Raw genomic sequence first — 16,644 nt, 5'->3', positions numbered from 1 at the left:
ATTGAAAGATGAAAAACAGCATGGGTTTACTTAAGGGAGATCATGTCAAACTAATCTTATTGATTTTTTTTATTGGGCGACTAAAATAATAGATGGCGGAGGTGCAGTAGACATCGCTTATCTGGACTTTAGTAAGGCTTTTGAGACTGTCCCACATAGAAGGCTTATCAATAAATTGCAGTCTTTGTGCGTGGACTCCCATATTGTTGAATTGATTAGGCAGTGGCTGAGGGACAGACAACAGAGGGTTGTAGTCAATGGAGTATATTCAGACCATGGTCTTGTTACCAGTGGGGTACCTCAGGGATCTGTTCTGGGACCCATATTGTTTAATATCTTTATCAGCGAAATTGCAGAAGGCCTCAATGGTAAGGTGTGTCTTTTTGCTGATGACGCAAAGATTTGTAACAGAGTTGATGTTCCTGGAGGGATACACCAAATGGAAAAGGATTTAGGAAAACTAGAGGAATGGTCAAAAATCTGGCAACTAAAATTTAATGTTGATAAGTGCAAGATAATGCACCTGGGGCATAAAAACCCAAGAGCAGAATATAAAATCAGTGATACAGTCCTAACCTCAGTATCTGAGGAAAGGGATTTAGGGGTCATTATTTCAGAAGACTTAAAGGTAGGCAGACAATGTCATAGAGAAGCAGGAAATGCTAGCAGAATGCTTGGGTGTATAGGGAGAGGCATTACCAGTAGAAAGAGGGAGGTGCTCATGCTGCTCTACAGAGCACTAGTGAGGCCTCATTTGGAGTATTGTGCGCAGTACTGGAGACCATATCTCCAGAAGGATATTGATACTTTGGAGAGAGTTCAGAGAAGAGCTACTAAACTAGTACATGGATTGCAGTATAAAACTTACCAGGAAAGATTAAAGGACCTTAACATGTAAAGCTTGGAAGAAAGACGAGACAGAGGGGATATGATAGAAACTTTTAAATACATAAAGGGAATCAATAAGGTAAAAGAAGAGAGAATATTTAAAAGAAGAAAAACTTCTAAAAGAGGACATAGTTTTAAATTAGAGGGGCAAAGGTTTAAAAGTAATATCAGGAAGAATTACTTTACTGAGAGAGTAGTGGATGCATGGAATAGCCTTCCTGCACAAGTGGTAGCTGCAAATACAGTGAAAGAGTTTAAGCATGTATGGGATAGGCATAAGGCCATCCTTCATATAAGATAGGGCCAGGGGCTATTTATAGTATTCAGTATATTGGGTAGACTACATGGGCCAAATGGTTCTTACCTGCCGACACAATATGTTTCTATACTTTGCACGATGGACACTTATCGATCATATATGGAATGATCACTGATGAAATAATTTATGTACTCAATATTTTATTGTTATATGCATGTTTCACTTTTTAATTATGTATGTTGATTGATACTGCTATATATACCTTGCACTAGGCAGATGTTTGCACAGCTTGACAAAGGCTCCAGTGAGTGAGCTGAAACGTTGCTGTTAGATGGGTTAATAGGGCGTGTCAAATTTTTTGACTTTTAAAAAAAATGAGGGTAAAAGTGTTTTGGTTAGCAATTCACAATGATATTTACAAGAAATCGCAATTACATTGTTTTGCCTGGCAAATAGCTACTTCAATTTTGTGATATTTTGACATTTTACGTAAAATTCGCAGCAAACTGTCTTCTTTCAAGAAGTGCCTACTTCTCATTATTTCTGTCTGTACTTCTAAGGTTAAGAATATACTTATATTATACTACTTATTTTTCCCACGCTTAGCTAGCACCGCACTCTGACCTTGATTATTGTTCCGGTGCTGGTTCACTTAGTTCCGAAGCTTTTCTTACACGTAGGTTGATTTATGTTCTGGAAGTAAGGAGGTTCCTTTTCAATAGTGTTAAAATCGCAAAGAGTTCTTAGTGAGAAAAACCAGCAATGTCTCAAGAGTAGATCATCTTAATCTTTCATGGGGGATGTACCAAACACGTTTCGGGACTACTGTCCCTTCCTCAGTGGTAATTTCCTACCTATGATACCTCCCTATTTATAGGGGATTCGGTGATCTTCAAAACATGATGTGGATTCGATTAATCAACAATAGCCCCTCAAAAAATATTATAGCAATTTTCAAATTAGTCAGGAGTACATACAGTTGCATAATACAGGGTGTGGTTTCCAAATCCGCAAAAAACGCATCAAACCCCACATGCGGTTCTGGTCCGTTTCTAATGCGTTTCTTGTGGAAACTCATAAATCAAGTTCCTTAGACCCTTTCTTTGATTAATAAATAAGTTCTTCATCATAAAATATACCGTACATAAAATCAAAAATATACACAAAATCAGAAAAGCATTTTAAAATACACTTTGCCAAATTTTCGATAAAAAGTAGTGATCATATTCCTTAAAAATATAAAAACAACAATATGGGGATATTTCATTAAAAACTGTGGGAATTAAGAAATATTTGTATGTTAAGAGTAGTGGGACGCCGCTAACTCGTGCAAACTTTTCTCAACTATACTAAATTATTTATTCACACAAATAGTCTTGAATGTTGAAGATGACCTATAAGAACTTTCAAAATGATTCGAATACTCACAATATTCGTATGTACCAAGATATAAGTTTCGGATGCAACTAACTTTTGGTCCCCAATGATCTGGTGATTTACTTTGACAAAGAGTAATCGATCTTACTCTATATCTATCGATTTATTGACTTTATTGGTTTTATGGGAGTATCATATGCTGCTAATGATTTTTGCACTTTAGAGACCCCCCCCTCCCCCCCGAGGTGTCCAAGACTGCTGCTATCTATTGTACCAATTTTATTTGTATTTTATGTTATTTGTTCAGTATTAATAAATTTGCTCTTAATTTTTCTCCATTGTCAGTGAGTGCCCAGTTTTGCTTTTGCTTTTTAGATTTTTTAACTTGTGTAGAAGAGGTGATTCTATTTGACTGTGAGCACAACATCGTGACCCTTGACGCATTGGTGCAGCTTTATACTTTTTAATTTATATATAAACTTAGTTTCACTTTTAACTGGATCTGTTCTTTGATTACCAATATTCATTCAATACAGGAGACTATGTTTGTTTGGGGAGCTCTCACAGCGGTTCCAATCATCGCTCCAAGCCCTCAGCTACCTCTGGTAACTGAAAGCAAGGCGCTGTTTTATCTCCCTGTAAAAAGGAGTATTTGAAGGAATAAAGCCAGTGAGTGACCACAATAAAAACACATAAGTAAGATCACCAACGGGCTAAGCATGAAGATGGTTTTTCTTATATGTGGGTTTTTTGATGTTTAACAAGAGATGATTTATAGCAGAAACACCTTTCACATTCTGAACATAAAAATGGCTTCTCCCCTGTGTGAATTCTCTGATGTCTAACAAAAGATGATTTACGGTTAAAACATTTCCCACATTCTGAACATGAAAATGGATTCTCCCCTGTGTGAACTCTCAGATGTACAAGAAGATCAGATTTATTGTGAAAACATTTCCCACATTCTGAACATGAAAATGGCTTCTTCCCTGTGTGATTTCTCTGATGTCTAACAAGATCTGATTTACAGTGAAAACATTTCCCACATTCTGAACATGAAAATGGCTTCTCCCCTGTGTGAATTCTCTGATGAACAACAAGATCTCCTTTATTGTGAAAACATTTCCCACATTCAGAACATGAAAATGGCTTCTCTCCTGTGTGCTTTCTCTGATGTATAACAAGACCTGCTTTACAGTTAAACCATTTCCCACATTCTGAACATGAAAATGGCTTCTCTCCTGAGTGAATTCTCTGATGTATAACAAGATCTGATTTATTGTGAAAACATTTCCCACATTCTGAACATGAAAATGGCCTCTCCCCTGTGTGAATTCTCTGATGTCTAACAAGATCTGATTTATTGTGAAAACCTTTCCCACATTCTGAACATGAAAATGGCTTTTCTCCTGTGTGATTTTTCTGATGTTGAACAAAACCTGATTTACATTTAAACCATTTCCCACATTCTGAACATGAAAATGGCTTCTCCCCTGTGTGAAGTCTCTGATGTACAACAAGAGTTGATTTACAGTTAAAACATTTCCCACATTCTGAACATGAAAATGGCTTCTCCCCTGTGTGAAGTCTCTGATGTACAACAAGATTTGATTTACGGTTAAAACATTTCCCACATTCTGAACATGAAAATGGCTTCCCTCTTACGTGAGCCGTTTGCTGTTTAGCACCTCTTCTGTGACTTTTATTCTGTGTTACAGTCTGTGATGAATCAAAAGATCGGACCTGTTTAAAAGAATCAAATGATGCATTGTGGCTGTGATTGGATGAGGGTATATCTTGGATATTGGCATGCTCTTCAAATGTATCTCGTGTGATACCACAATCATCTACTTCAAAATCTGAAGATACTAGATGTTTCTCCAAGTTCCTGGTACAGTCATCTGCCAAGAATAAAACACATTTTATTATGAATACTTCTGTTCAGTTTTTACAAAAGAAAAAGGAGAAGGACCTCCACTAGAAAGAATGACTAATAAATCGTTTGATGCATGTATCTTTACAGAGGAAGATGTTCTAAGTTTGCTGTCTAAGGTGAAGACAAATAAGTCACAGGGGCCTGATGAGATACACCCAAAATTATTAAAAGAGCTTAGTGGTGAGCTGGCAAAACCGTTAACAGATTTATTTAACCAATCATTAGTAACAGGAGTCGTCCCGGAAGATTGGAAATTGGCTAATGTCGTGCCCATTCACAAGAAAGGTAGTAGGGAGGAATCGAGCAACTATAGACCAGTGAGTCTGACATCAATAGTAGGCAAATTAATGGAAACCCTATTAAAGGATAGGATTGTGGAACATCTAAAATCCCATGGATTGCAAGATGAAAAACAACATGGGTTTACTTCAGGGAGATCATGTCAAACAAATCTTATAGATTTTTTTGACTGGGTGAATAAAATAATAGACGGTGGAGGTGCAGTAGACATCGCATATCTAGATTTTAGTAAGGCTTTTGACACTGTCCCTCATAGAAGACTTATCAATAAACTGCAGTCATTGAGCATGGACTCCCATATTGTTGAGTGGATTAGGCAGTGGCTGAGTGACAGACAACAGAGGGTTGTAGTCAATGGAGAACATTCAAAACAAGGTCATGTTACCAGTGGGGTTCCACAGGGATCTGTACTGGGACCGATTTTGTTTAATATCTTCATAAGTGATATTGCAAAAGGCCTCGCTGGTAAGGTTTGTCTTTTTGCTGATGACACAAAGATAGGTAACAGGGTTGATGTTCCTGGAGGGAAACGCCAAATGGAAAAGGATTTAGGAAAACTAGAAGAATGGTCAGAACTCTGGCAACTGAAATTTAATGTGGATAAGTGCAAGATAATGCACCTGGGGCGTAAAAAACCAAGGGCAGAATATAGAATATTTGACACAGTCCTGACCTCAGTATCTGAGGAAAGGGATTTAGGAGTAATTATTTCAGAAGACTTAAAGGTGGGAAGACAATGTAATAGAGCAGCACGAAATGCCAGCAGAATGCTTGGATGTATAGGGAGAGGTATAAGCAGTAGAAAGAGTGAAGTGCTTATGCCGCTGTACAGAACACTGGTGAGACCTCACTTGGAGTATTGTGCGCAGTACTGGAGGCCATATCTCCAGAAGGATATAGATACTCTAGAGAGAGTTCAGAGAAGAGCTACTAAACTAGTACATGGATTGCAGGATAAAACTTACCAGGAAAGGTTAAAGGACCTTAATATGTATAGCTTGGAAGAAATAAGAGACAGAGGGGATATGATAGAAACTTTTAAATACATAAAGGGAATCAACTCGGTAAAGGAAGAGAGCATATTTAAAAGAAGAAAAACTACCACAAGAGGACACAGTTTTAAATTAGAGGGGCAAAGGTTTAAAAGTAATATAAGGAAGTATTACTTTACTGAGAGAGTAGTGGATGCATGGAATAGCCTTCCTGCAGAAGTGGTAGCTGCAAGTACAGTGAAGGGGTTTAAGCATGCATGGGATAGGCATAAGGCCATCCTTCATATAAGATAGGGCCGGGGGCTATCCATAGTATTCAGTATATTGGGCAGACTAGATGGGCCAAATGGTTCTTATCTGCCGACACATTCTATGTTTCTATGTTTCTATGAATGAATGAATGAAAAACATTAAAATTGTATTGAATTTTATAACTTTTCCAATAAAAAAAATCCACAGAATTACAAGGCATGGCACAAAATTCAAGTATCAATTGACTAAAACAGTGGTGGCCAAACAGACCACAATCTAATAGTAGACCGAGGGGCATAACTAGAAAACGCTGGCTCCCACCTTAAGCAACTTCCCTGCAACCCCCACCCAATCAGTCATAACAGATACATAAATAAAACATTTCCTAGCGCTTTACAAGAGGTGACGAATCCCCTCTTAGTGCCCCACACAATAGTTATCTCCCCTCAGTGTCCCTTTCACAGTGGAATTCCCCTTTAGTGCCCTCTTCACAGTACTGATGCTCCCTAAGTGCCCCCACTCAGTAGTATGTCCTCTTGAGGTCTCCAAACAGTAGTTATACCCCTAAGTGCCCCCACACAGTAGTTATGCCCCCTTTGTATGCCCCCTACAGTATTGTTGTCCCTTAGTGTCCCCTTTACATCAGTGAAGCTCCTGTACTGTGAATAAAGTTAAAGTAATACCGAGCACATCATGATCTTCCCAGCAGCAGACAAATATCTGGTGTTCAGTGGTGAGACTTTTTTGTGTGACCTCTTAAGGCTACATTCACATGTGAAAAAAAAGCCCATAAAAAACGGACACACTCAGTTTTTCATGGTAATTTTTCAACCATTTTTTGCATCCCTTTCTTGGTCGTCTGGACGTTTTGCATTAATTTTTAACGGCCATTATTTGAAGATGATTTAGATGATTTTTATTAGCTTTTTTTATTTAATTACCAATCCCTGCAGTATACATAATGTCCCCCATAGTGGCCCTAGTTAGTAATAATGTTCCCCAGGGTGGCCCCCATCAGTAATAATTAATCATCCACTTGCACAGGTAGAGAAAAGTCGCTCTTCATTTGGTGCTAAAGGACCTACACTCTCAGTGGGATGATGTCACCATGCGCTCCTAAGCAATAATGCTGGGAGAGCATGGTGAGGTAATCACGTTGGTAGCATAGGTCCTTCAGCACCAAGAGAGACTGCCTTGTGTGTGCAAGCGGATAAGGCAATTTATTTTTAGTTTAACCCCTAAATGGCCATTTTCCACTAGTGTACCCATTTTAAACGGCCATTACATGGATGAGCTCCTGTATAAATAGCCATTAAAAATAGTCCCATTGATTTACATGGGGTCCATCTGGCAGCGAAAAGGGCCACAAATAGGACATGTCCTATTTTTCACAACCACTATTCACTTGTCTTAAAAAAAAAATGGCCATGTGAATAGCGCCATTGACTTCAATTCATTATAAAAACAGCGGTGTGCCTTTTTTAATTTTTGTGTGAATGTAGCCTTATCCTGCAGCCTTTCCCGATTACACAAACTACATATAGCGCCAAAGAATAATCCTGTGACCCGAACATATTCACTGCAGCTAGGACACTGTGCACACCGAGGTCTCTCCAATTCTCAGTCCTATCACTCTCAAGTAAACAAACTGCATGGCCCACACCATAACCTCTTCCCACCGCTGGGACGCGCTCCTATCTCCTAAACGGAGCCCCAAAAGTGGCGGAGGGTGCACTGTGCATGCGCAGCACTGGCTCGGATATATCAGTCAGGCTCATAGAAGTGAATGGAAACAGAGGCTGGTCTTGAACAGTGTGCTCCCATTCACTTCTATGGGGAGAGAGCTTGGTGATGGCCGGACCAGAGTCCTCCAGCCACCACTTTGGCCAGCTCCATTCTTGACATAGGTGCGGGTCCCAGCAGTTGGACCCGCACCTATGAGACAATGGGGACATATCCTAGTGATATGCCCCCATTGTCTCAGATGAAACAACTCCTTTAAGTGCTTGCGACTCATATATACTGTACACACCATACAAAGATTATAAAAAGTATATCACTAGAGAGGAATCAATTTCTTGAAATACATTTCAGGTGTAATTCTGAACAATCAGTCAGAAGAGAGAACAAATACATTTGACCAGAATGGAATCTGCTCCCATTGGCCTGATAATCTGTGTATGACTCTCTGGCAGATCTACTCCTTGGCATCAGCTGGAGGTGTGTGACGATGCCACCTGCCACACTGAATACCCTGCACTAGAGGCTGGACAAGACAGTACACATATCAAACTGGGCCAGTTCCAGCCACTGTTCCAGTCTCCCTCCCAGAAGTCCATAGAGTCAGGGGACAGGCTATGTGCAGAAGAAAGGGCACAGTCCAGGTACGACTGAACCCGGTTGTTCAGGCAATGCTTATCCTTTTGCGGATATGTATCAGGTTGGCACAGCACTTAAAAAAACTTCCATCACATTAAGAAAACTAAATTGGCAGCTGCTGCTGTGCCTTCTGAGACTTATTGTAGGGGTAGTACCACCAGAGAGGGCGGGAGGTCTCTGACTCAGCCAGGTTGGAGATGGGACTCCTGGATAGAAATACAGGTGACAGGCATCAGTAAAACAATTCTCCCCTTTTTGCTTTGATTGCAATGATCTAAAAGTATGGCTATCCAGTAGTCATCACTTTGCTTGATGCTAACCATATGCTTGCCAACATGTAGGCAACCAAGCATGCAGTTTGTCATGCTCACCAGCGTGCCTGAGGAGCCAATCATCATCAGCAGCATATATATCATACCGAGCACCAACCACCTTTCCTATCTGTGCCTGGGAAAACTCCATGTCCCCCTGCACCACAAACTTCTCCTCCTCCACTTCCTCCTTTACACAACTTCGTCTTTCCAGGTTCCTATCAGCTACAGGATCCCCAGAAAGCTGTGGAGGTTGTTGTCCTTCAGCTAGTCCTTGTTGCATCAGTGTGAGCATTAGTACAAATATAAATATCAGGGTGATGCCATGTTAATGCTGGTCCCTACTCTGGTGGCATCTTCGAAGGGGTTGAGGATGCTACACATGTCCCTGATGAGCTGCCACTGCCTGCGCTCAAAATAACATATGCTCTGCTGTGGTGGTCTCATGCATCATGTAAATCATTATTCTCTTTACGCTGCTCATAGCAACGCTTCAGCATATGTAAGGTGGAATTCAAATGGTACAAAGGCAGACCATTTATTTCAGAAGGGCCTTTTTAGCCACATAAGAATGGCTGGACAGTCCCCTGGACATGACCAACACCATCTGCAAGACACGTTGCTTTTTCAATCATTTATGCACCACTAAATTTATGATGTGTGCCATGGAGGGAACATGGGTTATTTCCCCCAAATGAAGTGCAGCCACAATGTTCCTGCCATTGTCACCAACCACATTGTCCAGCTGTAGATGAAGGAGAGAAATCCAGAAGGAAACTTGCTGCTTGATGCAGATTACCAACGGATCTATGTAGCTTCTCTCGCCCAAGCTCATCAGCTCTAAAGAGGACCTTCCATGTTTTTTTTTTTATTTAGATAAATACCTTTCCTTGCGGGGTACCCCGAGCTGATGCTGCCACCCTGTCTGTTTTTTTCAAATGTCGCACGCCCCTCTGTGCCTCCCTGTAGTTTTTCCGCTCAGTATGTTAATACTCAGCATCAGTACAGGGAGGAGGAGACGCCAGGGTTTCTCAATGGGCGTCTCCTTATCCTTGGCTGTGATGTTCTCTGCTGTGTTTGGATCGGGGCACAGCCAGGGAGCAGAAGACACCCATTGGGAAACCCTGGCGTCTCCTCCTCCCTGTACCGATGCACAGTATTAACATACTGAGTGGAAAAACTGCAGGGGGGCACAGTGGGGCGTAGGAGCGACATTTTATACAAGCCGCACACTGACTACTTTACATTGTATCAAAGTGTCAGATCTTCAGGGTTGTCCCATGAAAAGATAGAATAAAATATTTACAAAAATGTGAGGGGTGGACTGACTTTTGTGAGATACTGTAGGTACCTGCAACAGATCTTGATGATTTCCTTGCCCAAATGCATTCAGCATGGCAGAACATTCCTCAGACAATCATTAGTAACCTCATTGGTAGGATGCCAAGGCGTGTAAGTGAATATATTTATGCACGTGGCTCTCATACTCAATACTGAATAAATTGAGATGTTTTGCAATTATTATACGTGGCGGTGGCCGGAGAGTCAGTATTTGTTGGCATACTAGCCACTACAGCGGCCCTTTCTTGTGCCCCAGTCCAGCACCTCAATCTACTCAGTGCAGTGGTGGCAATGCGCGCTGCCACTCACTGCAACTATTGGTAATCCTAGCACTACAGCTCCTCTGTGCTAGGTTATCCTGCTTCATTCATTCCCACTTCGGTTAGTCATATGACCATGTGGGTTTAGCCCCCTAGTGCTGGTGGCTTTAGTTTGTGGGACCCACTTTTCACACTACTGTTATACACACCTTCCATTGAGTGGCGCTATTAGTATCTTCAGTAGGTTAGGTCCCACAATTGAGTGATATCTACCCTCTCTACCTAGGTGGTAGCTGTCGTTTGGGTATTTACCCTTCTCTTTTATCCTAGTATCTCACTAATAAAGATTTGTTATTTTGTTTTAGCGCTCCTCTTCATATATATATATTTAATTGCTTCAAAAAGAGGACGTATACCACCATACCCATATCCATTTTTGGTTTATAAAACTTTAATAAATAAAAAAAAGTAGACATATTAGGTATTGCCACGTCTGTAATGACCTGCTCTATAAAAATATCACATGAGTTAACCCCTCAGGTGAACACCGTAAAAAAATAAAATTAAAACAAAAACAAAAAAAAAAAAAACAATGGCTCTCAGTATATGGAAACACTAAAACATGATTTTTTTTGTTTCAAAAATGCTGTTATTGTGTAAAACTTTAATAAATAAAAAAAGTATACAACATTAGCTGTGACGAGAAAACAATCTCAGAATGGCTTGGATAAGTAAAAGCGTTTTAAAAGTTATTACCACATAACGTGACACTGATCAGATTTGCTAAAAATGGCCTGGTCCTTAAGGTAAAAACTAGCTTGGTCTTGAAGGGGTTAAAGGGGTTCTCCAAGATTTTCCTCTGCATAGGTCATCAATATCAGCAGAGGTCTGGTCCCTGCACCCCCACCAATCAGCTGTCTGAGGAAGCCTCGGTGCTCACCGAAGCTCCAGTTAAAGAGGACCTTTCACCTATTATGACACTGTGAACTAACTATACAGACATGGAGAGCGGCGCCCGGGGATCTCACTGCACTTACTATTATCCCTGGGCGCCGCTCCGTTCTCCCGTTGTGCCCTCCGGTATCTCCGGTCACAAAGTTATGGTAGACGGAGTCTGCCCTTGTTCTGCTGTAGCGCTGGCCAATCGCATTGCAGAGCTCACAGCCTGGGAGAAAATAACATCCCAGGCTGTGAGCTCTGCGCTGCGATTGGCCAGCGCTAGAGCAGAACAAGGGCAGACTCCGCCTACCATAACTTAGTGACTGAAATCTCCGCCTACTATAACTTAGTGAGCGAAGATACCGGAGGGCATAACGGGAGAACGGAGCGGCGCCCAGGGATAATAGTAAGTGCAGTGAGATCCCCGGGCGCCGCTCTCCATGTCTGTATTCTTAGTTCACATTGTCATAATCAGTGAAAGGTCCTCTTTAATACAAAGCCTCCTCACAGCTTACCGGGCACAGAACCGTCTGCTGAATAGTAGCTGTGCTTGGCATTGCAGCTCAGACACATTCACTTGAATGGGACTAATCTGTGCCTAGGCCATATGACCGATGAACGTCACATTGCATGGCCAGGAAGAGGCCTAAGAGCGCGCAGAGCACTGTGTCCTCTCCATACATCTGACCGACAAGGCTGCCGGGAGTTGAGTCCGCCTCCCATCTGATATTAATGACCTCTCCTGAGGATGGACTATATGTATCATATACATACTGTATATCACCTATAACGCTGTCACATTTCCATCCATATTTTAATTAGAATTTTAGCTGAATCTGTGAATATAACGCTGAAAGAACTGACAGAAGATAGAACCTAAAAATGTAACATAAAATTGTATCATCCAGTGAAGGAGTAGAATCTTAGAGACCTCTCGGCTTTACTTAGTGGTCACTACTCACCTGGGCGGTTATCTGTAGGAATGTCCTCTGTACTCTGCTCATCACCCCTCACATATGTTTCTGTAACATATATAATGTTCAGATCTTCACCCGGAATCACAAGCTGTGAAACAAATATTATAGAAGTCATCAGACGGTTGGAAAAGTCGTGTAGAAGGTTTTATATGACCTGAAAAGACGACCAAAAATGACCGAACAGCAGGCGTTATCTGACCCAAATATCTGGAGGTCTTTTGTATACAGTGGGGAACAGAACTATTTGAACACCCTGCGATTTTGCAAGTTCTCCCACTTAGAAATCATGGAAGGGTCTGAAATTCACATTGGTGCATTCCCACTCTGAGAAAGAATTGAAAAAAATATATATTAAAAAAAATAAATAAATAAGGAAATCACATTGTATGATTTTTAAAGAATGTATTTGTCTTGCACTGCTGCACATAAGTATTTCAACACCTGGCAATCAGCAAGAATTCTGGCTCTCAAAGACCTGTTACTGTGCCTTTAAAAAGTCCACTTCTACACCACTTATTAATATAACTTAGTAGCACCTGTCTGAGCTCTTTAAAGACCCTGTCCATCCCACAGTCAGTCAGACGCCAACTACTACCATGGGCAAGACCAAAAAGCTGTCAAAAGACACCAGAGACAAAATTGTGGACCTCCACAAGGCTGGAAAGGGCTACGGGGCAATTGAAAATAGAAAATAGATCAACTGTTGGAGCAATTGTTAGAAAATGAAAGAGGCTAAAGACGACTGTCAGTCTCCCTCGGACTGGGGCTCCATGCAAGATCTCACCTCGTGGGGTATTACTGATGATAAGTAAGGTGAGGAATCAGCCCAGAACTACAAGGGAGGAGCTGGTCAATGACATGAAGAGAGCTGGGACCACAGTTTCAAAGGTCACTGTCGGTAGAACACTACGCCGTCATGGTTTCAAATCATGCATTGCACGGAAGGTTCCCCTGCTCAAGTCATCACATGTCCAGGCCCGTCTGAAGTTTGCCAATGACCACCTGGATGATCCAAAGGAGGCATGGAAGAAAGTCACGTGGTCAGATGAGACCAAAGTAGAACTTTTAGGTCTAAACTTCACTCGTCGTGTTTGGAAAAAGAAGGATGAGTTGCATCCCAAAAACACCATCCCTACTGTGAAGCATGGGGGTGGTAACATCATGCTTTGGGGGTGCTTTTCTGCGAAGGGGACAGGACGACTGTACAGTATTAAGGAGAGGATGAATGGGGCCATTTATTGTGAGATTTTGAGCAACAACCTCCTTCCCTCAGTCAGAGCATTGGGTTTTGGCTGGGTCTTCCAACATGACAATGACCTGAAGCACACAGCCAGAATAACCAAGGAGTGGCTCCGTAAGAAGCATATCAAGGTTCTGTAGGGGCCTAGCCAGTCTCCAGACCTAAATCAGATAGAACATCTTTGGAGAGAGCTGAAACTCAGTGTTGCTCAGTGACAGCCCCGAAACCAGACAGATCTAGAGGAAATCTGTGTGGAGGAGTGGGCCAACATCCCTGGTGCAGTGTGTGCAAACCTGGTCAAGAACTACAGGAAACGTTTGATCTCTGTAATTGCAAACAAAGGCTTCTGTACCAAATATTAACACTGATTTTCTCATGTGTTCAAATACTTATGTTCAGCAGTGCAAGACAAATACATTCTTTAAAAATTATACAATGTGATTTCCTGAATTTGTTTTATGGGAATGCACCTACAATGTGAATTTCAGACCCCTCCATGATTTCTAAGTGGGAGAACTTGCAAAATCGCAGGGTGTTCAAATACTTCTGTAATTACAATCTGATTGCTTCGTTATTCCAACCAGTAGTTTGCAATGCAGGGAGAGTAGCCCTTATATTCCATCCCTAACATTATATTGTGTGTATATAACATTACATTGTTTGTGCACCTGTTGCCCTTGCTGGCCGCCCCAGGACTGTAAAGCCGGTAAGCCAAAGTTCTTTTGATGGCTTATTTACCTCCTCGGAATGGGCATAATCATCTGCTCTGCTGCAGCCAATGACTGGATTCAGGGGTAACATGTCCACAACAAACACATCACCACTAAAGCCAGTCATTGGCTGCAGTAAAGCAGGTGACCATGCCTGTGCCGGCGGGGGGGCAAACAACATTTACTGGAAGATGGACACACAGGAGCTGGCACACATAACCAGAGCTAAGGGTAGCAGGTGCGTATGACTCTTTCCATAGGAGAGGCTGCGGGCACATGTAAAAAGTTACTTATTCCTGAACAAACCCTTTAATGCTGTCTTTCTGTTCTGTCTACCAGTTTTGGGATGACTGCAGGCATGAAGATACTGTACCTAGTATAAGGGACAGGTGAGAACACAGGAGAGGTGAAAACTGATTATATATAATCACTAGAACCCCCTGATTATCACTGATTATAGTATAAGTGACAGGAAAGAACATAGGAGAGGTGAGGACTGATTATCAATCATTACTAGAACCCCCTCCTTATAACTCACTATAGTATAAAGGACAGGGGAGAACACAGGGGTGGTGAGAACTGATTATCTATCATCACTAGAACACCCTGCTTATCACTGTATATAGTACAAGGACAAAGTGGATTAACTAGAGTTCTAAGGGCCCCAGGGCAAACTGTTGTGCCACTCTTGTGCAACCACAAAAGATCTGCAGCAGTTCACAGAGGACGCAATCTTAAAAGTCTGTACAGGCAGAAGATTGTGAGAAGCTACAGACATGTAACGTCTATGGTCAGCTGTAATCCTGCCATCTCCACCTTTCTCATTATACAAGGATAAAACATATAATACTGGTGGATAAAACAAGACTGAACACAAGATCTTCTACAGTCTTCTACAGATCATAGGGAACATTTCATGAGACCTTATCTCTATCTACCTGATCATCCTGTGGGACATTGTGATGTTCTTCTGAACCATCCTGTGGAAGAAGAGGACTGGGACATCTCTCCGGTGTTCTTATGTCTTCCTTAACTGTAGGAAACACATCCAGTGACTGAATTCATCCCTGACATACAGATAATGAGAGGACGTGTGTATTTAGTTATGTCTATTACCTGGTGATGTGAAGGGCCAGTGATCCTCCATCATGACGTCCTTGTACAGATCTTTGTGTCCTTCTAAATACTCCCACTCCTCCATGGAGAAATAGACGGTGACATCCTGACACCTTATAGGAACCTGACAACACAATGATACAGTCATCACCCAGATCCCTTCATAGCGTTCCTGTATAATAACCCAGCATTCCCAGCAGTGTCACCTCTCCAGTCAGCAGCTCAATCATCTTGTTGGTGAGTTCTAGGATCTTCTCTCTATTGATTTCCTCATGTATCAGGGGGTGAGGTGGAGGCTCCATGATTGGGCTCAGGGTTCTTCCCCATCCTTCAGACACAGGGGCCTGACAGCGCTCACTAGAGGTCTTCTTCACTACTGTGTAGTCCTGGTTATGGAGAGACACAGTAAAAAATATCACTCCATACATCTCCAGAGTCCCTCACCTCTCTAGTCATGTCCATCTGTTAGTAACATAGATAAGATGATGTAATGTGACATCATCAGAATCTCTCACCTCTGCAGTAAGCCGGAAGAGGATCTCTAGGGTGAGATTTATTATCCTCTCAGTTATCTTGTCCCTGTCCATCCTTGATCAGGAGAAGGGTCTTATATAGAAGATCTCCACTGAGCGGATCTTATATTGTAGGAACCTGAATGGAGAGAAGATGAGAAGATGTAAACTGAAAATACCATTTACAATACCATTACTGGAGCTATTAAGAGGAGACAATAAAGTGTATATGTTGTGTTCTCTCTTTTTATAGTGATCGAAACATGTGTGAGGTCAAGGCAGTTTTATGGTATGTCACACCTTCACATGTCCCTTACAGCCAATAGAAGACGTCATTAGTGATGCCAGTATGAACAGCACGTGACCGCTATTGACCATCCTAGTCCTTAATGGTCAGGTGATATACATACCGCCATCAGAGCTCCGACCAATACTCTCACTGCAGTGATGTAAACAGACTGAAGGAGACCACAGGAGCCTCAGTGCTGGAGCAGTGGAGGATTCTACAGGTCCTGTGTTATCCGGGTAATTGTAAAATGCTGCGGAATATGTTGGCGATACATACAGTAGAATTTAGACTTACCGGTAAATATTAAAGAGTCTGACATAACAGCACACATGGAGGATGTCCATATATACACCTCTAAAGGGCCAGGAAGAACAGAGAGGTAAAAAGCCCCTTCCTCCCCTCCAACACTAGTGTTTTTAAATCATCACACCGGTCAAGCCACATACACTGCTCAAAATATTTAAAGGGAACACAAAAATAACACATCCTAGATCTGAATTAAATATTCTTCTGAAATACTTTGTTCTTTACATAGTTGAATGTGCTGACAACAAAATCACACAAAA

General features: G+C 41.6%; 1 protein-coding gene across 1 annotated transcript in view; it reads right to left on the bottom strand.

Moving 5' to 3' along the window:
- Positions 1-2,651: 2,651 nt before the first annotated feature.
- LOC121003529 (zinc finger protein 268-like) overlaps positions 2,652-16,644 on the bottom strand; it is a 948,872-nt gene continuing 934,879 nt past the window's right edge. Inside the window, exon 6 of the mRNA XM_040435426.1 lies at positions 2,652-4,161. Within this exon, the coding sequence (XP_040291360.1) occupies positions 3,260-4,161 (902 nt within the window). The 3' untranslated portion in view covers positions 2,652-3,259. The remainder of the gene's footprint in view (positions 4,162-16,644) is intronic.

This window comes from Bufo bufo, chromosome 6, assembly GCF_905171765.1.
Source record: "Bufo bufo chromosome 6, aBufBuf1.1, whole genome shotgun sequence".
Taxonomy (NCBI): domain Eukaryota; kingdom Metazoa; phylum Chordata; class Amphibia; order Anura; family Bufonidae; genus Bufo; species Bufo bufo.
Note: the sequence above shows the minus strand (reverse complement) of the source record. Positions and strands in the feature narration are given on the sequence as shown.